The following is a 23,004-nucleotide window of genomic DNA, read 5'->3' as shown; positions in this document are numbered from 1 at the left end:
GCAGCATTATTTCTCTAATAATTCAACGGCCCATCGTTAATTATGATATATATATATATATATATATATATATATACTGTATATATATATATATATATATATATATATATATATACTGTATATATATATATATATATATATATATATATATATATATATATATATATATATATATATATATATATATATATATATATATATATATTATTATACATGTATGTTTCTGCTCAGGTGCTCAAAGGGTCTGCCCAACAGAAATTGATTTTGCATAGTAATAATTAGCTTTATAACAACAGAAGTATTTGCATGCTCCCATTTTAAAAGCTTGGAAAAGGTGTGTGTGTACCTGTGAGATAGGATGGTTGACGTAGATCCATCCTGTGCTGGGGTTGATATGAAAGTAGGCTGGGGTCTGCTGGGATAGAGAGTAGGTAATGGCTGCGTTGGTGCCCTGGTCATCATCATGAGCTGCTGCCCTCAGGAAGCTTGTCCCAACTGGTGTGTCCTCTCGCAGGAAGTCTGGCACAGTTAGGGTTAACAATAAAAACAAATAACAACAGTCTAAATACAAGCAATGCCTGCTGCTATCAAAATCCATGTGCAGGGAAGGGGGGGGGGAGTGCATGTCCAGAAATGTTTCAATTTTTCTCTTTAATAGTTAATGAGCTTTCTCAGTACCGCTTTTAATGTGATGAAAAGGAATTCTGTCATCAATTTTACCGCACTTATATTTGCAATTATAAATAAAATCACTTAGAAGAGCAACAGCAAATTTCTCACACTTCGAGGCTAAGCAAGCTTTCCAGGATTGCAAACGATTGCATCTAAAAATGATTAGTGATGTGTTTATACTGTGTTCAGCGCAGTAAACCTCACCTTGCTCAGACCATTATGCATTTTTAATATTGAGGTTTAATGTGTTGACTAAACCCAGAAATCTTGAACTTGAGAATTCGTTAAGCTTGCAAAATCCTTACTGCCCTTAAGTGCAATGTTAAAGGCCCATGTATAAATGTTTAAAGAGTCTACAGCTACAACCTGAGTTGGGGCTATGTCAAGAATGCCTTCTTGCTCTCCTTTACATATGCACACAAGCAGAGGAACAGATCTTAAGTAAGGCCAACAGATCCTATCTCCACAGAAGACCATTTGGAAGATTTCATTTCATAGTATCACTATGTAACAAATAAAATAGATCTCTTTAGAAAAAGCTTTTACTTTGGGATTTACATAAGAAAAGTGTGCTGCCTTGTACACTGTAGCTAACATCTGCATCAGTTTGACCAGGTCTTCAATAAGACTTATAAACATTGTTTAGTGGTTCTTACATTGATAACGGCTGTTCTCAAACTTTGGGTCGTTGTCGTTCTGGTCAGCGATAAGGACAGTGATCTGACAGATGCCGATAAGGGGCTCCTTTGCTTGGTCTGTAGCTGTGACCGAGAGTGTATACTCTCGCTGTCTCTCTCGATCAAAACTTACCACCGTACTGATCAAACCTGCACAACACATACAATGCTCATTGGTGATTTCACAAGCTTAAATGGCATGCATTCTGCTCATGTTTAAAGTCCCATTGACTAAAAACACATGCCAGCTAAGGCTCAATTGCATGTATTCAATGATCTGGTAAAGAAGGAAGGATATACCTGTGTCAGGGTTGATAGTGAACCCTGGTGAGGCCCCGTCCCTCTGCATTATCCCATACTTGACCTCCCCATTGACCCCAGTGTCGGCGTCATGAGCCTGCACGCGCAGGACAAAAGTGCCTGAGGGCTGATTCTCCAGGACCAGTGCATTCACGCTGTAGTTGTGGCACTTTAAAGGAACCCGAGTTTCAGACATGGATAAAAATACAAGAAACACCAGAAATGCATTCTTAGCAAATGCCTTGGCATAGGCCAATATCAAGATCTCAAACAAAAACTGAACAGTACAAGACTGATGCTGGATTCCAAATAATATGATTCCAAATAATAGATAAAGAGCAAGAAAAGCAGGAACAGGACACCAAGACATGACGACATAGAGAATGAAGTTTGAATTTAGGATAAAGTGTTTATAAATTCCAATATGATGTCCATAATATGAGCAAACACACTCATAATGAGGGCTCAACCTCCCTCTTCTTCCTCCTCCTCCTCTTGCTTTCTCATCATGCTCTCATTACAGAGCAGGCATCTGATGAGCGGTGCCCACAAGGGAGTGGCATGTCAATTTAAGGTGATTAATCAAGTGACTAGATCGATACTGGGGCTAAAAGCTGGAATTAGCCTCCCTCCCAGCCTCTGAAGAGAATTCTCACTGTGCTTTGCACTTCACACCTCTCATTGTCTTTCGACACACACACTCACCTTTCTGAGAGGGCTTAGGGAGGATTTCTCACTTTAGCAAGGGAAAAGACTAGAACAGATAGTCTACTGCCATAATCTTCAGTGCTATTAGGAGCGCCGGCAACCAGCAACTGCAAAGCAGGGTAAGGTTTTGCATTCAACTGAACATCAAAAAGCGTGTGTGGTCAAGATGAGGCAGTGTGAACCTCACAAATCCAGTTAAGAACATGACTTACTGCACTTCAAAATCAAAAGAAATCATATCTTAAAATTAAAATGAATGACCATTTATATTTTTTGCATTCCACGTTTCTGTGGAAGCCTGTTTCCCCTATGGAATAAAGAATAAAAAAGGAAAAAAAGGAAAGAATTCAGACTTGTTTTCTCAGAGAAATTATGAGCTATAAACTCAGAATAAAAAAACATAAACTCAGAACTGCGAGACAGAATTTTTTTTCTTAGACTTCTGAGTTTACATCTCGCAATTGTATCTTTTTTTTGCACCATACAAATAATAAGAAATGTTCATCTCACAATTCTGACTTTTGTTCTCAGAATTGGCAGATATAAACTAGATAATTGCCAAAGGTAGTAAGGACATCAATAACATAGACAATGTAACATCAGTGGTTCAACCGTAATGTAACACAGCTATGAGAATACTTTTTGTGTGCAAAGAAAGGAAACATAACGACTTTATTCAACAATTTAACAACAAATTATTGAAAAAGTCTTTATTTTTGTTTTCTCTGTACAGAAAAAGTATTCTTGTAGCTTCATAACATTATGGTTGAACCACTGATGTCATATGGACTATTTTTTTTTACCAATGTCCTTACTACCTTTCTGGTCCATTAAACTTTTCAGTTCTGTTGCTGTCTATGCAGTGTCAAATAGCTCTTGGATTTAATCAAGAATATCTTGTGTTCTGAAGATGAACAAAGGATTTAGAAACCAATCATTATATTAATAAATTACCATTAATAATAATTTAAAAACTTTTAATATTTGAATTTAAGAACATTTTCTGTACAATAAACAAGTTTGGTACTGCACTGAATCACTGCTTGATGTAAAATGGTCTTGAAACCAGTTGAGAACCAGTTATACAGAAGAGAAAGACTCATAAGCCCCTTTCACACTGCCATTCCGGCAAATACACAGGTAAAGTGCTCCGGCAATTGTTCCCGGGTCGCTAGATTTTGCACTTTCACACTGTCAGTGATTACCCGGGATATGTGCGTGCTTTCACACACAACCTGTAAAGATACCGTAACGACACGTGACATCAGGGCGTGACTTGTAATGTATGAGTCGAAAACGTTAGGCACATTATACTTCCACTGAAGCAAGCAAACGATCTCGGCGTCAGCGCGGAAAGTGAGGAACTAACTGATCTCTCCTTCATTACAGTTTGCACGTATTTTTTCGTCGGGAACGTTGATCTTCCTTCAACAGCCGGTAAAAGAGTCTCACGATAACGTGCAACATCACTTCGACAGAGCATTAGTTCTGGCTTTTGTTCACACAGCGCCCATCGCAATTGAACCCGGCAATGTTACTAGGTCCTCCACCCGGGTTTAATCCCGGAATCAATCCCGGAATCAATCCCGGAACGTGGTTGCTTTCACACACAAGCCGACCCGGCAATGTTCCGGCAATAAGCCGGGTCCGACGTGCAGTGTGAAAGGGGCTATAGAGAGTGAGAGGAAGGAACAGGGCCAGATGTTGCCCCTGGGGCTCACTTAGTGCTTCTATTTCATATGCATCCCCTGTGCCGGGGAGTAATTCCCCCTTGAAATATTCATGGGCAGCAGCAGAGGAGATGGTGGCGCAGCAGCGGAGGCAGCAGAAGTACGGCCTGTGGGGCTCACGGAAGTGTACAGGAACACGATTCTGTGGGCTACACACTCACACACTGCTCTCCTGCACCACTGGCCTGTGCGGGAAAGCTCTCCCACCGGAGACCTCCAAGAGCCTTTAGATCTCCTTCTGCCAGCTGTCTCCTCTTCCCTCAGCTCTGCTTTTACCTTTCTCTTTCTCGCTGTGTTTCATTTTGCACGTTCTTTAATGTTTGCTCTCTTTTACTTGCTCATTTTGGGGTGAATTCATGAAATAGCCTTTTAGCCAGATGCGCAATGTAGTCAAACATATTTTAAATGTCTTAAAGAGACAATTCAGGTGTCTGGTTCACAGTCTGAGTAAATAATGTAAGTTCATGGCAGTCTCCTGCATCCATCAAAATCTAACATTCAAAAACAAACCTAAAAACTGAGAATCATGTCATAGAAATTGTGTTTAGCAACTAATATATTTTTTTTTTTTTGTAAAACGGATTATAAAATGAGACTGTGGATGTCATCAGTAGACAAAATTCATTGTTTATGCTTTCATTTACAGTATGTCTTCTGCTCTTTTATTTCTTTATATTAGCTCCTACCCATTATTCTTTACTTTCTGTCTCATCAGACTTCATCTCTAGCAATAAACACTGCCATTAGTGAGGTGTTCACAGTGTCATTCGTATTAAAAGCCTGAGGCACTCAATGCTAGGCAGATTTAATGAGAGAATATATTTGAATTCTGTACTCCTATCTAGACCGATCGAGTCAGGCTCTTCTCCTGTGTATTGCTCACTAGGAATGGATTTTGACACACGTTTAAGATCTTTTTTAACCTCACCTCATCAAATACTGGCTTGTTGTTGTTGATGTCATTGATGCCAACGATGACCTGTGCGGAGCTGCTAAGGGGGAGTGGCCCCCCGGCTGCATTGTCATCAGTCGCCGTGATGTTAAGGACATATTGAGGCCCGCGCAGTTTTGGAGGAGGACTACGCCGCAGTTTGATGATGCCTGTAAATAATTCAATAGAATGCTTTAGCTCATCTCACTGCCCTTTTAAAAGACATGTGCGCTTAACTGTATTGAATCTGCACTTGTATAATACAATTACATTAAAAAAAAAATTATTTGCAGATAATATAACATTACTTAAATGAAAGACCATAAGTTTCATTTTAAATCATTAATTTAATCATTTTTTGTCAAACTAAAGTACACTTTTGTGTGCGCTGACTAACATACTAAAGCCCATGCTTGATTCAGTATAAAAAATAAAGTTAAGATTCCAAATTTACTAAATAGCAACTTTATCATCACAAGTACATTATTACGAATATCATTAGAAATGACATTAAAGGATATTTTAGTTTATCGTTAAAGCTGGTCAGAGCATTCAGCATTACAAAAAAGATTTCTAAAGTTCAGTGGCTTTTAATCTAAAAGTAAATAATAAAACTGGAAATTTTCATTTAACTAAAATTAAGAAAAAAAATGAGTGGCCAAAAATATTACATTCAGTTCACACTAAAGTGTATTCTGTTAAAGGGTATCATTTCCATAATAAGTATTATTTCTGTATTGTTTTTTTTTTTAGGTTGCAAAAATGTACTTTGTTTTTCACAAGGGTGCACAACCAAAAAAATCACTGTCAAAATTGTTTATGAATACAAGCACTTTTTTACCCAAGGTGACAAGCTCTCTAAATGAAAACATTAATATCTGAAAAGAATGACAACCGCCTTTATGCATCATGCTTAACAACATCGTAAAATTTTCTTTTTATGGTTGCACATTCACCAAACAACTGAGGAGTATGGGGTTATGCACCAAAAAAAAGTGTTGCTGCATTTTTGAAGTGACAACTCCACGCAGCTTTTTTGAGTGCTGAAGCCACGGGCCATCTCTCTGTTCTGGCCTGTAATGGGTTAGGTGGTGGAACAGCCGTGCCGAGAGGCTGATAAGACAGGAGAGAGCTTTAGCATACTGCTTTTTCCAGCTCTTAGGCATAAAATGTGCTGGTAAACAAACGGAAAGCAAACACTGCAGACAAATGTAACCTTGAAATTGAAAGCAGGAAGGTAGGCATAAAAACAGATAAATATGCATCCACATACAAGTGCACACACACTAAAAAACAAGAGCTGTAGGCCAAAAACAACACAAGGGGTGTTTGCTTTTACAGCAAACGTGAGTTGAATGATGGATTAAAGCGTGTGCTGAGCTGACAGGAAGAGAAAACTTCTTTTTTGATGGCTTTGGATGTTCTTTTTAAAGACAGCATCCCCAAGGCCTTGTACCGGATGCCTGGACGCTGTTACCAGAGCAAGAGAGCTTTGAGCTTGCATCCCCCTTGACTCACCCTTCTGGTTGTCCAGCTCAAAATTGCTGTTTTCGTTACCCCCAGTGATGGCATACGTTACGCCATCCCCGTCTGGGTCTTTGGCATGCACAATGGCCACTAGAGTCTCCGGGCCGGCGTCTTCTGAAAGAAAGGTTTTATATCTGCAGAAAGAGGGAGACAGAATGAGATAGACAGACAGATCAGGCTCAGAACATCACAGACCCTCCATCTGCTTCCCCTACACGGCCTCTGAAGTGTATCCCAGGGCGCACACAAACAACCACGCGGTTCCTGCACTGAGAAGAACCAGAGCGAAACCTAACATAAACACACACACATACTGCAGCTCTAATTATGATACACCACCACCACCTCCTTTATGTGTCACCCAAACTTCTATCAAGGGAGATGATGTTCTCAAATAGAGCCTTATTTGTGTGTGTGTGTGTGTGTAGATGGCTCGCTTGCTTCAGTGTGACTGTTGTCTTTCTTCTGAATCAGACCACATGTCTGCCTCTCCTTCTGGCTACATTTAATAAATGCCTGGCGCACAGTTTTCGTGGGACCCTCTGCTTTCTTCTGCTCTGATGAAATCCCATTGTGACGAAGAATGAGTGTAAAACTGTTTATACTTAGGAACTCCAAAGAGATAGAGATACTTTATTTAAGTAGCTGTGAAATAAGTGGAATAATGTACAGACATCAATAAACACCAATTCTGAATCCAGTGGATCTTGTTGAATGAAATGAGTTGAATTTATTATGTGAGAAGAAAGTGATTTGAGAGATCATTTACACAGTTTTGTATTTATTATATGCAAACATAATTTCAATTTTTAAATGAAATTTAAATATATATAAAGTTTAAAATAGATTAATATAAGTTTATAAGGTAAACTAATAAATATATAAATAAATTAATAATAAATAAATAAACATAAAAAAAAGGATGTGAGAAGAAATATTTGAAAAGATCAACGGTCAAATATATGGTTTAAGTAGTGATTATATGCAAATTTGATTACAGATTGTTGATTCTGACCAATCAGAATCAAGTATTCCTGAACGTTTTGCAAAAAAAGAAAATGGAAAACATACAGAAAAGAACCATACATTGTTTGTGAAAAGACAGGAGCTTCATCGTTGACGTTGGCCATGCGGATTCGGATGGAGGCTGTGCCTGTACGAGGGGGCGTTCCCTTGTCCACGGCCACCACCGTGCACTCATACATGTGGTTGGGTCTCTCATAGTCCAGCCTCTGCCTGGGGCTCACCACTCCCTGAGATGAGATGTCAAAGTTCACGCTTTGAATGAAGTAGGAAAGTTCTGCATTCAGCCCCGTATCACAGTCCCTTGCCAGAACTAGAAAGAGAGAGGGAGGGACAAAAGATCTGTGTTAAACTTCAGGTCACGTTGACTAAAGGCAACAGCTAGCAATAACATAGCAGTAAATCGTTGTGAAGGCAACCTTGTTGGAGATCTGCTCTGGGTCAGTCACTGAAAATAAATGCCAATTCTTAATCATCTCTATGCTTTTCTCAGACAGCTGTGTTCTCATTAGGCCTGGAATGTTCTGATATGGGGGTATTCACTATCAATGACATGCTTTAATGTCACTATCACCACTTGCTTGTGGGGTTTTGAGGAAGGATTTGTGTGTGCGTGTGTGTGCAAAACACTGTGTCTTAACATACATGTTTCAAGTTTCAAGTAATATGAAGTGACAAATTCAGCCACAAGATACTTAATGTTTAATTAAATCAGAAGAAAATAAGGAATTGCATTTTGCATTATAAAAAATGGGGGGGAGCGGGAGGGTTATTATACTATATATATATATATATATATATATATATATACACACACACACACACACACACAAACACACACACACCATCATCAGTATGTCTGAAATGACATGAAGAAACAGAACAAACTGAGAAAGACTAAATCCAGAAGAACTGTGGCAATGTGTCAAACATGCTTCAAGAAAGCTGCAAAGCTACAGTACTGTGCAACATTTTAGGCACATGTGTAAAAATGCTGTAAAGTGAGGATGCCATCAAAAATAATGTAATAATAATAATTTTATTAATTAAATTCTATTAACTTAACTAAATTAATTCAACATTTGGTGTGACCAATCTATGGGCCCTATTTTAACGATCTGAAACGCAAGTGTCAAAGCGCGAAGCGCAAGTAACTTTGTGGACGGGTCTCGGCGCTGTTGCTATTTTCCCGGCGGGATAAATGGCTCTTGCGCCCGGCGCAAATCTAAAATGGGTTGGTCTGAAGTAGCTTCATTATTCATAGGTGTGGTTTGGGCGTAACGTGAAATAAACCAATCAGAGCGTCATCCAACATTCCCTTTAAAAGCAGGTGCGCAAGTTCCATTATGGATTGTTATTATTATGGCGTATTTACCAGGCGCACGCCAGGAGCGGTTCACAGCCGAGGAGACTGATGTTCTTGTAAGAGCAATGAAAGACAGAGAAGTTGTGTTGTATGGGGATGGGAGAAACCCACCCAAAATAGCGTCGGTTAAACAGGCGTGGGAGGAAATAGCCACAATTGTTTCATCAATTTTTTTTCCTGGTTCTTGACGGACAAACCAATTTGTCAGATGTCCTTATATACATATATGTCTTGCCACTATTGGGCAAACAGGTCTGATCCTTAATTACTACAATTAGCCTGAATAATTTGTAAGCTAGATTTATGCCTATTTTTTCACATCTTCGTGGCACACCACAATGATTTCTGTCATCTCATGTGTTAATATTTTTTTAGTGTAACAATTTATGATTTGCAAAAATAACTGTTGCATCTGTGTAGATTACATGAGCAAAGTGTATGCGCGTTGTGCACGCTATACATTAGGGTCAAGCATGCGCCCTTAAAATAGCATAATGAACAACGCGCAACGCGCCACTGACTTTAGACTAGGTTTTTTCTGGTCAGTGGCGCAATTGTTTAATGGAACAGCAAAATAGCACCAGGGATTGTTTGCGCCGGAACATGCCTCCTTTTTTGCGCTGAACCGCCCAGGGAGCGCAAGTTCATTCACTAGTTTAGCGACGTGCTTCTGTGGAGGGAAAAGCGCACTTTGTGCGGGTGCAAAATAGGAATGACACATGCGTCGGTGTACAAAGTCAGTTGCGCTGGGTGCAAGATAGGGCCCATAGTGTTAAAAAAAAGCTTTTGTCCAAGATGCACTTGCCCATAGTTTTTCAGGTAGCTTTGCAGGTAGATTTCTTGAAGTGTCTTGGAGACATTGCCACAGTTATTCTGGATTTAGTCTGTCTTAGTTTGTTCTGTTTCTTCATGTCATTTCAGACAGACTGATGATGATGAGATCAGATCTCTGTGTGGAGCTCTGCCTGCTGTCGGACTCCTCGTGCAAAACAAAAATCTCACTGGATTATTACATTTAATGGCAAAAATAATGTTTGGAAATGTAAACTGATATTTACTACAGACACACTAAAGCAAAAAGATAGAAATAACTGACTTAAAACCATTTTTGTTGGTGAAAATATTAGTGGCCGAAGACTTTTTCACAGTACTGTATATAATGTATAATAATTTTTGATCAAATAAATGCAGCATTGGTAAGACACTTTGTTCGAAAAAAAGTTTATATATATTTATATATATTTTAAAACAAATCACAAAACTCTGAATATCATATATATTTATCCAGTAAGAAAACAGAATGACACCGAAAACCATCTTGTTGGACATTTTGTGCTAAGTGCTTTTTAAATTGTGTACGTTGTCATATTAATAGAGCCAATATTAATTGAAACTATGTAGCAGAGGCCAGTTCTATATTTGATCAATTTAAGTGCTCTTCTGTCACAGTGAAAAGCTGCTGTTGACTGAACCAGATCAAAAGTACGAGTGGAGGAAGGCTTTGCTGTCACTAGGCACACAGCCAAAGACAGGGCCCTGTATCATTATACTGCAGGCAAGCTGTCATTATACCCAGTCGGCCAGCATACTCAATTACTACAGCCACATGACAGCTCCCCAATCTTCAAGGTAAATAGCTAGCACACATAGATGTAGTGATGTTCAGCAGAAACCTTCTTTCTCTCGCGGTTAAGCTGAGGACTTGTTGCAGTTGTTGGCAGCAGGTGGGTAAGGGTGGGTGTCAGTGCTCCACACAAGTATAAACAAGATTCGGAGCAGCCATGAATGCATGTGAAGTCATACGGCCAGGATTCAAACAGAAGGTTCATTAAAAATACAAGCCCTAATACAGTGTCTCTGAGGGCTACCTATTACCATATTTAATGCATGCGAGTAAGAGACCAGGGATAAATTAAACATACCAGTTAGGCGGCTTGGGGGAGAGAGAGAGAGATAGAGAAAGGCTGGTAGGAAGGTGGGCTAAGGTTGGGCGAGTTTTAAGTGTGCTGCTTCGCCGTGCACTAAATCCTCCCAGAGACGTTTTCCGTGTGATAATTGGAGCGCGTTCTGCACTTCTCTTCTTGCTAGGCCCTATTAAAAGCTGGCACCCAATTTACAGTCTAATCCCGTTTTAAGGTAAACAACAATAATAATCTCTCCCTTCTGTCAACGATTGCACCGTGCTTTTCTTTTCTTTTTTTTATACTCACAACAGAACACATTTGATAAGAAAATAACAGTCCCAGCTGGTGTTTGTGTGAACCTGCTGCTTTTGCATGTTGAGAGCGAGAGAAAGAAAGTGAGGGAGATAAAACAAGAAGAGAAGGAAGATGCAGAGACAGAAAAAGAAAGTTGTTGTGCGTACTGCACTAAAACAGGAGAGCCAACTGGAATCAGAGGCAGGAACCATTCTGTTTGCATATGGTGAACAGTGCTTGTTTTCACTGGGTGCAGCGATATGTAAACATAATGGAATTGCATAAATGCAGTTGGCATTCTACATTTGTGCATCTGCCACACAAAGCGTGTGGTCTGTCAGTTCTGACTCACTTCTGTTGCTTGTTGCTTTGCTTTTCTCTCTTTTCTGCTTCTTTTCATCAGTGTCGTAGGCTTGTGCATAACAAAGTCTAAATTAAGAATAGTTCATCACTGAGAATTCTGCGGAGAAGGTGAGGAGCTCTTCAAAAGGGTGGCCAGCACTGGGGCATCGTAGAGCTTTTCGATCTCTGTTGAGCACTGGATTAGGGCTGTGCGATATGGACAAAAAACCCTATATTGTTTTCTTTTATCAATTTTGCGATATTGATTTTAATCACGATTTTGAAACACACAGACATGCTTTACAGTCATAAATGCATTCAGTAAGAATTTGAAACTTAATTTCTAAAGAAAACCAATTAAAGTAATTTGTCTGTAGTACAGACATAAGTCAAAATAAAAGTAAAGGTGTGACAAAATGTCTATTTTTTTTCTCTTTGCAATGCATTGGTCATAGAGCTCATTGTAGTGGTGCCAGGTTCACACATACTTAGTCTGCAGTGCATATACAGTATGTGTATGTGGTGCAGAAGCAGCACAGTAGTACGAAAGCACATTAACATAATGCGTGAGCGCGAATCTCTCTGTTCGCACGCGGATTTCCTTTGCATCAAACCAGGCGCGCACACTCAGATACACGCTGCTCTCGCCTGGAGAGAGTGCGTGCACTTAAATGTGTCTCTCCTCTCTCTCAAACTGTTTCCTGAGCACTCACCACTCTCTCTGTTCTCAGGCGCTAGATATGAATTATTTTCACACCTTTCTATTTCTAACCTTTTGTGTTCACATCTTTTAACATGTGCAGTGTGAACATTATGAACCGTTAATATGGGCTCGGAAAAAAACTGGTTTAAAATTTAGCTTTTTTTCACATACATTTATGGTGTAGTTTTTCAGTGTTTTTTAGCATGTTGCTATGTGGTTGTTAGGCTGTCAAAGAAGTCCAGCCACAAGTCTCTTTGATATTCTGATCTAAAGATAGGCCTCCTTCTGTTGAAGTCTATGAAATTTTTACTAGAAACACAAATGTATCCATATGATACCATAATTCTTAGCCTTCAATATGAGAGATTTTGTAATTTATTTATCAGCATCAGTCAATACTGGATAAATATAAGCATTAGATATTCAATACATGTTAAGATTACCTCTGTCATCCTAAAAGACTTAAAGTTGATCTTCAGATTAAAAACAGTTAAATATTATCTTTAGCAAATCTCAAAATGAATATTCATTTATCAAACTAATTATTGTCATATTTTATGCCTATTTATACACCTGGCTTTTAACTGATTTGAGTTTTTAGTGTTTTATTTTTAATTTTAAATGGTAAAATATACAAACACTATATATACAAATAGTAAAGTTTTATTTTATATAACCTAATTTTAAGCAGTACACCTCTCTTTTAACAAAAATTATAAAAAGTTTTGGTTACCTGCGCTTTTAATGGAAGAACAGAAACTTTTTATTAAAAAAAAGTAGAGTTTTATTAAATATATCTTAAATGGTGTTTTGAAGATTTGGTACAATGTGAAAGTAAGTACATTTTTGGGAGAACTATGCCTTTAATAATGAGGTTTGTTCAAACACAAGTTATGAGCACCACTAATAGTGCCTGTCTTAGCAAGCACCACTAATTAGGGCTTATGAATATTTATTCAGACAACTAATGCACTCAAAGCTTTTTCTGAAATGCAACACGACACCTCATTCTTATTTTTTTAAGCTTCTAAAACACATTCAATTAAAGCGATAAGACTTGGGTCGGCACAGAGAGATATACAGGTTGCTACCCATTAACGCTTGTATTTTAGAGATGGAGGTCAGGCATGCCTCTTCTTCAGAGCTGCCTTTCTCTATCAGACATGATTATCTGAAGAAAATGGAGGGGGTCGTAGCCCTACACCTGGCCACATCCATTGCCACAGTGGAGATCTCACCTCTATTGCTGGGTCACAGTCTCCGACCTGTGTTTCTAGAACCCACAACGTCAGTAAAGACACAAAATGGTTTTACTAGTTTGACAGAGCTAGTCAGGAGGATGAGAAATTGGAAAAGAGAGGAAGACGGGGGCAGAAAAGCTTCTCTGCCTGGAAACCACTGAGCTGGCTTTGATTACAATCCATTTACCACCCAGAAAGCGATGCCATAATGAATTATTTCATAATTACAGGACTGAGTTGAAGAGACACTCACCCCCGCAGAGCAAACGGCAACTGCACCTGCCTCAAGAGTGGGACTGCCAGGGGAAGAACACAGACAGAGAGAAAGAAAGAGAGACGGACACAAAGATAAATCGAGAAACAGACACTCACCCTGCAGTAAGGATGTGCCAGTAGGGGTGGTCTCAGGGACATTGTCTCGACTGTAAATGGAGTGCATAAATTCTGGTGTGCAGTCATTCTCATCTATGATGTGAACCAGCACCTGCATAAGTAAGATAATGAGACCAAGAAAGAAACATTATTATGTGGACAAGTATTAAAACATGAACAGTTAGTCCCCAAATAAAGTCAACTCCCAAACACCTTCATCACTTCATAGTCTATGGATTTTAACCAGGTCTTTAAAGCATCAAAATGTACTAGTGACGGCATTAACCATCATTTTTTGTGTGTGTGTCTTTTACAGAATTATAAGAACATTGGACAAATGGACAAATAAAAATACTTTCCATAACGTTGAAAGATAAAAAAAAAAAAAAAAAAAGACTAAAAACAATTAAAAACATTATTTGTTTGATTGTGTTAAATATACTTAAGGAATATTCAAATAAATAAAGGATGCTAAGAGGCATTAGAATTGAAGAGAAAGGAAGTAAAACAAGAGTTTTAAAGTGCAGAGAATATAAATGAGAGAAACAAAGTGTGAACACATTTACCATTGTTCTGCCAAATTTTGTGCACAAATGTCTGTTTTTCACATAAATATTTGCTGCAGTGACCGACAGTTTGAAAGTGGCTTCAGGGTGAACAGAGCTTCATACATTACTACGCTATTTCCAGTGGAATTTCAATGAAATTTCATTAATGAGAACACTAAAATAGCTCATGCCACAGAACTTCTTGTTATGCTGGACTCAAAATGCCAAACAGAACAATACTGCAAGATTAAAACAGAACAAGACAGAACATTTGCAAACCAGTTCATCAGAGTGATGTATAATGATTATTCATATCACAACCTCTGTGCACATACTCTCCTTACTGACCTTCAAGGCAAATTTCTTATGGCTCTATAACGTTTACAAACACACCAATATTTACAGAATTGTGAGAGTAAGTGAGCTTTAAACAATTATTATTCCTCGCTTTTTTTTGATTGGTTTGCAAACTTTTTCATTGTTTTTTTGTCTACTTTATTCTTAAAATTCAGTTATTTGGTCAACCAGCTTCTTCAGAAAGATGGTTGACCTCAATATTTGCATGGAAGGTAATCTTTAAAACAGGGATAAACCCCTGGATGAGCATGGACAAATTTCATGTCCTGAGTCACTTGGCTCTCTGGAGGCTTTTGGTTAAGAACAGAGAACAGGAGTAAAATTAAAAGAAGAGACTGAAGCAGAACAGAACAGCTGTGGTAGAAGCCACTGAATGCAAATGGCTCTACCACCCCATAAACAGACACATAAACCCCAGTAAAACTCAGTTTGTAGGCTTTGATGAAGCAGATCTCAGCTGAAGCTCAGATGATAGCTTATGGAAGGGCTGTATCTAAATTCAGGCTTCTCTCTGTGCAGCGATTTGTGAGAAATCAGACAGAATACTGGCACAGGATTTGACTTTGACCGAACAGAGGCAGAGGAAAAGCAGGGTACGTGTTCTCAGTGGGAGCGTTAGTCATGGTGAGGCTGAGTCCTGCAGAACTGCTTATCTCAGAGGAACAGCACTGCCAAGAGGGAGAAGTTCCTTACATGTAACACACACGGCACCATAGCGGACCATACAGCTCTGAAACCGTCATGCCAGGACCTTAAAACCGATGTTGCTCTGCATTAAGGGTTTCTTTTTCTCACCAATTTTCCCTCAGGAATCTGCCCTATGAAAGAGGATGTTCTGTGTTTGTTTCATAGCTGTTGGAAATTGAATATGGCAGTAATGAGTCTGACGTCTGCTGCTGGAGGAGAATCACTGCTAATAACAACAACGACGGGGGTCTAAAAGAGATGAAGAGTCTTAATGTAGAGCTTTATGAAATCATTTTTCACATGCCAAGAGGACAGACACTAATTCTTCGCTTCTTTTTTTCTTCTCAGCTTGCCTTGTTTAGTCTCTTCTTTTCTCATTTGGTCTCATTTCTTCTTTTCATCTATTATCATTTTGTCTCTTCTAGTCTTATCTCTTTCGTTCTCTTCTATATCCTCATCTCTTCTCATTACCTGTCTTCTCATCTCATCTCTTTTGGTCTCATATTGTCTCATTTTACCTTTTCTAGTGTCTTTTCCTGCCGTCTCATCTCAACACATTTAGTCTTTTCTCGTCTCATCTCATTTAGTGTCTCGTCTTATCCCTCTTGTCTCATTACATAGTTTTTTTGTCTTATCTTCTCTCCTCTCTTCTAGTCTTGCCTTTGTCTCATATTGTCTTATAAGCTTTGACATTTCTATATAATAACTTTTCATCTGGTTTCATTATATCTTTTGAGGGTCTCTTTTAGCTTGTTTTGTCTCAGATGATCTTCTCTCTTGTTGCCTCTCAACTCATCTCATCTCACCACTCTCTTGGTTTATACTAAGCAGGTTGCTTGGGTTCACCAGCAGCATATAAGACAGAGTTTTCCTCTGGTTTTTGGTTTGTTTTGTCTCAACTGATCTCCTCTTTGCTGCATCTCATCTCATCACTTTTTATTTTCTAGTCTCGTCTGTTTTTCTAATCTCTTCTCTGTTTATTTAGTCTTGTCCAATCTAGTCTCTTCTGGCCTTGTCTCTTATCTTCTCCCCTTCTCTCATTTTGCTTCATCTCATCTCTGTTCTAGCCTGTCCTACTCATGGAGTCGTCTTCACAGATGGTGTAATCATTTGGCAAGGGGCAGTGACTCCGACAAATATCCAAAATGTGCACGTGTGTGTGTGACTGGTGCTGGCGGAGACACACAGTTACACATCACTGTGTCTCAGCCAAGTCCATCAAGAGGACTCAATTATTGTGGAGGTACTTCTGCCAAACAACAACATGGAACAACAACACGCAACACGCACACACAAATTGATATATATTTTTGAGCAACTAATAATGGCAACAGCAACACAATTGGTAAAATACATCAATCATCTGTCATATTTCTTTGCCTTTGTCGCTTCACTTCATCTTACACATAAAGACACATGCACCGCTACAGTAAGTCTCATAAGTGGTAACAGCCACAGTTGGCGTGTTTGATGGCCTCAGCGTCACACACAATCTCTCATTAGAGCATTTCTGCTGATATGTGCTTGCTTTTGTTTGAGCTTGCACATGCTTTTATGCATTTGTGTGCATGTTATTGTGTGTATCAAAGCATATCCACCTTTACCTCTGAAAGAACCAGATGTGTCATGAAATCATACAAGGCCTCAATGTGAAGAATGACTGACAGCCACACATACAGCATATTAATGTCAGGCTTAAGATGGTTTTTCTATTCAGGCATGTGAGTAAAGTGGAAAAAGAATCAAAGTGATTGAAGACCAAGGAAAGACTCTGTTTAGATAAACATGTGCTTACCTCTGCCATGTTGCTCAGTCCTGTACCTGGTTCGGAAACTCGGACTTGCAGGTGATGGAGATGTTGTCCACTCTCAAAGTCCACAGTGCGTGTCAGGCTGAGTGCACCACTCTCTTGGTTTATGCTAAACAGGTTGCTTGGGTTCACCAGCAGCATATAAGACAGAGTCTTCCTCTGGAAAGAGACAGCCTGGACCACCGCTACCCTACAGACACATCAAGGAAATAGAATCAATGCACAGGCCAGCATTTCATTTATACATAAAAAAAAGCCCATTAGTAGCCAAAATTATGTGACCTGGCGACCTCCTGCCAGACATATGCTGTCAATGTAAACTGCTTTTGTATGCATCAAGGCAACTTACAATATTGTAGAAAATGGCTAATGTCTCTACAGTTAAAAATGGGAAATAATGCATGCCTGAGATATCTCAGTTGTTCTTTGTGGCTTGCGTCCCATGTCATCTCCCCCTTCCACACTCTAACTTTAATATGTCTCTCTTTTTAATATGTCTCTCTGTCCATGATTAGCTGTCCTCTCCTCCTTCATACAGATTATTATGCTCAGTTCTGTGCCAGTGCCTGAAGCGGGAAGTTCAGACACTGCTCTGCATGCTTATCCAGAAGTTCCTTTAATACATATTTGAATTTGAACTCTCTCTCAAAATTCAGAGCCTGGGGACAAAATGATGCATCTGTGTTCCCCCTCTCTGCCACAACCCCTTCTATTCACTCTGTCCCCCCTCTCTCAACCTCCGCTATCCCTCCGGGTGAATTGTTTCATGCAACAGATGACACACAAAGCTTTAGAGCTGGCCATGTTCACACAATCCTTCTCTTACACTCTAATGAGCAGCAAATTCTGAATCTTTTTACATACTGACACACACAAACACAGCCACTAAAACACAGCTTCCTGTACTCACGCTTGGCCCACGCCGGTGCTCTCTGGGATGTAAATGGTATAGGTGGTGTTAGTGAACTGAGGGGGCCGGAAGCCAGCTAGTATGAAGACAGAGGCGTGCGGACCCCTCCTGCCCTGTGAGTCCACAGCCTGGACGGTCAGTGTGTACTCCTTACTGGGGGTCAGAGGTCGCCCTGTGGTCTTCACTTCTCCTGTTGCTCTGTCCACTTCAAATGAATCTTCTCCACCTGTCACAAAATACAAAAATAAAATAATACAAATACTATCTGCAATATTTATAAAATATCTTTTAAAATTAAGATTTAAAAAAAATTAAGGTTTCTATAATGTTTTTTGTAATCTATATTTTTATGATATATTATTTTTAAATGATATTTATAAATGATATTGTGACCAGTGTTGTTATTGTTAACTAAAACTAAAGCTAAAACCAAGACTACTAAAAATACATTTCAGTATTTGAAATGAAGCTAAAAATAATAACAATAAAAGAAAATAAGGCAAATACTTAAAAATATACATGTTTTTATATACATATTAAAATATAGATTTCTAAAATGTTATTTTGTAATCTGTATTTTTATTATTTATTATTTTCCAAATTACATTTACATTTTTGGCATTTGAAATGAAGATGAAATAAAAAAATGCAAATAAAAATAAATAGATTATTAGATAAAAAGTGTAATCTTGAACTCAAAAATGTTCAATAAATTAATTTGTAGAACTGAATTTAACAATCAAAAATTTAATAAAAAATGTAAAATAAAAAAATAAAATAAAACCTAATTCAAGATATGAATATATACATTAATAGTAAATAAAATAATACTAAAATAACAAGTATGGTAAGCAGAAACTAACTAATATGATTTCCTTATATAATATTTTATCCAGTATATTAAGACAGATTTTACTGTATAAGGACATGAAAATGTATTGTATAGGAACAACCTGCCTTTAAAATAACTTTAATAAATTATGACTTGTGGCATGTTACCAATTTGCAAACATCTCCTAAAAACTGATGTGGCATTTGTTTATAATCACATATTAAAAGAAAAACTCATGTAAAGTTCAGCTTAAAGTGCAAGAGCATTACAGAGACAAAGTCACAAAAGCCTTTGAGTCTTTTTACACACATTAAGTGTGAGGGACCCTTCTGCCAGCTGTGGTTCAGTGCATCTGTGTGTGTGTGAGGAGCAATGTGCTCCCCTCCGTTCCTCCTTCAGGACAATAGCAAGACAAGAGCTCATTTTAACTGCTGTCCCCTGGAGCATGTCGTTATTTGGGAGCCGAGGAAGAGGAGGTGGATGAAGAACACAGCTGCTGAGGCGGAGCAGATCTCCCAGCTGTACCCGCCTCGCCTTGGCCTTTCTGCAGCTGCTCGAATGCTCATCTGCCACGAGCAGAGGTTCTGATCCACAATCATGCTCGATTCTGTTCTTACAAGCTCTCTCCAAAAAAACGTGTTAATTGTGTGAAATGAATCTTATTCCTATTATGTAAATTTTGCAGCTTATTCTGGCTAAGCATTGACCTCTTAGACAGGAAAAAGCTGAGCAACCTCCAATTACTGTTTGATGTTTTGTTTAGGGACGAGTAACTCTAAGAACATTTACATGCTACTAAACAAATGGAAAAATGTTATGATCTAACGGACAACAACGATATCAATGTTATATTTGCGTACATATACATTCGAAACTTTGGGGTTGAGATTTTTGAATGTTTCGGGAAAAAAGTGTCTTATGCTCAAAAAGGCTGCATTTGATTGATGTAAAATACAGTAATATTGTGAAATATTATTATTAAAAAAACTACTTTCAATTTTAATATTTTTTAAAATATAATCTATTCTTGTGATGACAAAACTGAATTTTCAGTCTCCAGCAGCACAAGATCCTCCAGAAATTATTCTAATATGCTGTTTTGGTGCTCAAAAACATTTCTTCTTCTTCTTAACATTGAAAACAGTTGTGAAAACTGTGATACATTTTTTTTCAGGATTTTTGATAAATACAAAGTTTAAAAGAACAGCATTTATTTGGAACAAATCTTTTCTAAATTTGTTAATGTCATTAATGTCATTTTTATCAATGTGATGCAATTAATTATTTATCATGCATTTATTTGCATAATTAATTTTGATAGGTTTGTTTGTATAAGTTTGTATCTAGTTTGTATCTATTTTAACAACTATATCTGCCTATACTACAAAAATGGTAGATTAGTCATGTCTAAAGGATGCTGTAAAGCACAACATACAGAAGTACCTGCAATCCTTACGCTGTGAAAATATTCAGAATATAACATGGCCTTGATTTTGTTATGAAAAATTTTTCATTAAAATATTATTAAGCAATTTCATTAAGTGCTACTGTGCAACACAACATGGCTGGAATTCCATACAGACCAATCAGTAAACAATCCTTTTTATAATATCAAAATCAAGGTCTAAAATCTATGCTTCTCTAAAACATTAACACTTTTGTCCTACAAGGACTAGTCATCCATTCTGTAAGTGCAAATCTAGTCTAACTGACAATGAATGACATTCACCTTAAAGACAGATCAAATACTAGGAGAAAGAGCACTATAGGCAACGCCACCGATTCACAGAGTTTATAAACATCTGAGTGTAATACCACTGGAGACAGAATATTTATAGCAAAGTTTAAATCCTTATGGGCCAGAGAAGTAATTTTGTAATGTCACAACGTATCAGATGATGAATGACTAACCATTATGAGAGGTTATGATGTTTCTGAAGATGTCCTGGAGGTACAATAAAACTAGTACAGCACACCTATCCCAACGCACACAGACACTAACACATACATGGGCAGATCAGAGCTGTACGTTTAGATATTGTTTAGTCCATTGGCTTCTGATTAATTAGACAGAATTCTAATAATGCCTCCGATTCATTTAACCTTTGCTGCTCTCTGTGCAATCAGTTAAATCACTTTACTCAGAGTGAACAACTATGGAAACGGCAATAATTGCATTAGTGGCTTAGCATATTATGCCATTTCTATTACATTGTACAGTAATTAACTGGCTGGGTGGGGCGGAGGGGCTGATGTTTCCTACCAGTCTTTGAATTGATCTCAAACCTGAGCTTCAAGTTTCAAATTTCAAGGGTTTAAAATTATTGATCATATAATGTGTGTCTGCATGTGAGACATCAGTCTAATTCCCTTTCCATCTAAAGTGGGCCAGCGTTTTAACTGGCAGAGTGATTGTATTGACAGTTTTACGATTATCAAATAGTCCACCAATCAAACCCACCATCAACTAAAAGGAAGTTAGCAGTTCCCAAAGAGCTATCACCACTTCGGGCCAAGAGCTTGTAGACCACAGAGCCAGCACCAGTGTCAGGACCGACAGCTGCCAGGTAGGGGTAGGGGAACATGGCCCACTGCACATCTGACAGGTTGGGGAGGGTCAGTGTCAGCCAGCAAAGGTACCATTCATCACCTACAGAGAGAGAAACAGACAAATATGATTTTAATTTATCACATACCAAAAGCACTTCGTTCACTTGTTTATTTTGGGATACTGTAGACGTTTGCATTTTTATTGTGCATTTTATGCATTACAATATGTAAAATAACAATGGAAGTCTACAAAAAAAAGTTGATTTAATTATTAAAATATATCAGGACAAAATATCAAATTAAATGAAGATTCACAATATGTATGTTTTATGCATTACAAAACAGAATATAGCAATGTAAGTCCACCTAGTTAATTCAGGTATTTATCAGTAAAAAATATAAAACTAAATCTAAATCTAAGATGTAGATTTTTTTATGCATTGCAATACATTAAATAATGCAAGTCATCTTGTAAAATCTAATTCAGCTATTTATGAGAAAAATATAAGACTAATTAATTGTTTTTCAAAAGACAATTTCTCTTCTGTACGGCTAATTAATTAATTATTGTAAATTAGAAAATACTTTTTTATTACTATTATGGGAGGAAGCAGAAACTGTTTCAAAGGGAACTGAGACTAATTAAGAACTTGTGCTGGAAACCATCGGCATTATAGCAACACCTTAGTAACACATAGCAATGATAAAAACATAATTGTATTATTGTTAATATTATTATTATTGTTATGCGATTAAAGATCTTTTTGTAAATAAAATTGAAACAGGTGAAAAACAGGCATAAAAACCAAAAGTACAGTTTAATCCACTTGGATGATCAAGATCATGAGCAAATTATCCAACAATGGGTCCTAATACGAGAAATTCAAGGCTTGTCATCTTCCTTCTTGTGATACTCTTCTTGTTTTATAATTTTCATTGTCTTCTTTTTGGAGGATGTTCATAATGTTTTTCACAATCTCTGTAATCTCAGCAAAACAATCCCAAACATATCTACCGAGCTACAGTGTTGCATCTATAGCCCCCGAAAGCACAATATCTCAATACCAACCAAAAGAGCAGGACGGGTAGAGAAAGCCTTCAGCCACCCTGAGTTCAGTGACGCCTCTTGGCTTCAGACTGTCTTTCAGCCCGAGGATGCTCGGCTGCAAGACAGAAATGAGATTTCTGTAGAACATGTCATCTCTGACTTCCCCTGTAGGTCCTGAGGAAGTTTGCTGTCAGAGACACGATCTGCTCCCTCAGACGGCTTCAGAAGATCAGACAGAGAAAGGAGCGACTTATCAGAGGAGAAATATCTTTTTTGGGGCGTTTTTGTGTTCTCTTTTCTCTGTTGTATGTTTGTTTCCAGACTTGCATCGTGTTGTTTTTGACATTTCACGAAAAAGTGAGACGAGTGTAAATAAGAAAAACTTCACTTCTAAGCACCTAGTCAACAGGGAACATACTACCACTACCCTTACTTCCTGCTTTTCATAGCCATGTTCAGGAGTATGTGAAGA

The 23,004-nt window shown here is 38.1% G+C and overlaps 1 protein-coding gene across 1 annotated transcript in view; it reads right to left on the bottom strand.

Annotated features, from left to right (window-relative positions):
• Positions 1-21,606, bottom strand: part of LOC113074092 (neural-cadherin-like) — a gene marked incomplete at its 3' end in the record, with an annotated part of 33,404 nt that extends 11,798 nt beyond the window's left edge. The window contains exons 1-10 of the mRNA XM_026246812.1: positions 21,396-21,606; positions 18,103-18,328; positions 17,178-17,382; positions 13,791-13,902; positions 7,632-7,881; positions 6,537-6,679; positions 5,016-5,188; positions 1,650-1,818; positions 1,329-1,499; positions 347-519 (exon numbers count right to left, since the gene is read on the bottom strand). Of these exons, the coding sequence (XP_026102597.1) occupies positions 347-519; positions 1,329-1,499; positions 1,650-1,818; positions 5,016-5,188; positions 6,537-6,679; positions 7,632-7,881; positions 13,791-13,902; positions 17,178-17,382; positions 18,103-18,328; positions 21,396-21,519 (1,746 nt within the window). The remainder of the gene's footprint in view (positions 1-346; positions 520-1,328; positions 1,500-1,649; positions 1,819-5,015; positions 5,189-6,536; positions 6,680-7,631; positions 7,882-13,790; positions 13,903-17,177; positions 17,383-18,102; positions 18,329-21,395) is intronic.
• Positions 21,607-23,004: the final 1,398 nt, after the last annotated feature.

Source organism: Carassius auratus, unplaced genomic scaffold, assembly GCF_003368295.1.
Source record: "Carassius auratus strain Wakin unplaced genomic scaffold, ASM336829v1 scaf_tig00013617, whole genome shotgun sequence".
Lineage (NCBI taxonomy): Eukaryota > Metazoa > Chordata > Actinopteri > Cypriniformes > Cyprinidae > Carassius > Carassius auratus.
Note: the sequence above shows the minus strand (reverse complement) of the source record. Positions and strands in the feature narration are given on the sequence as shown.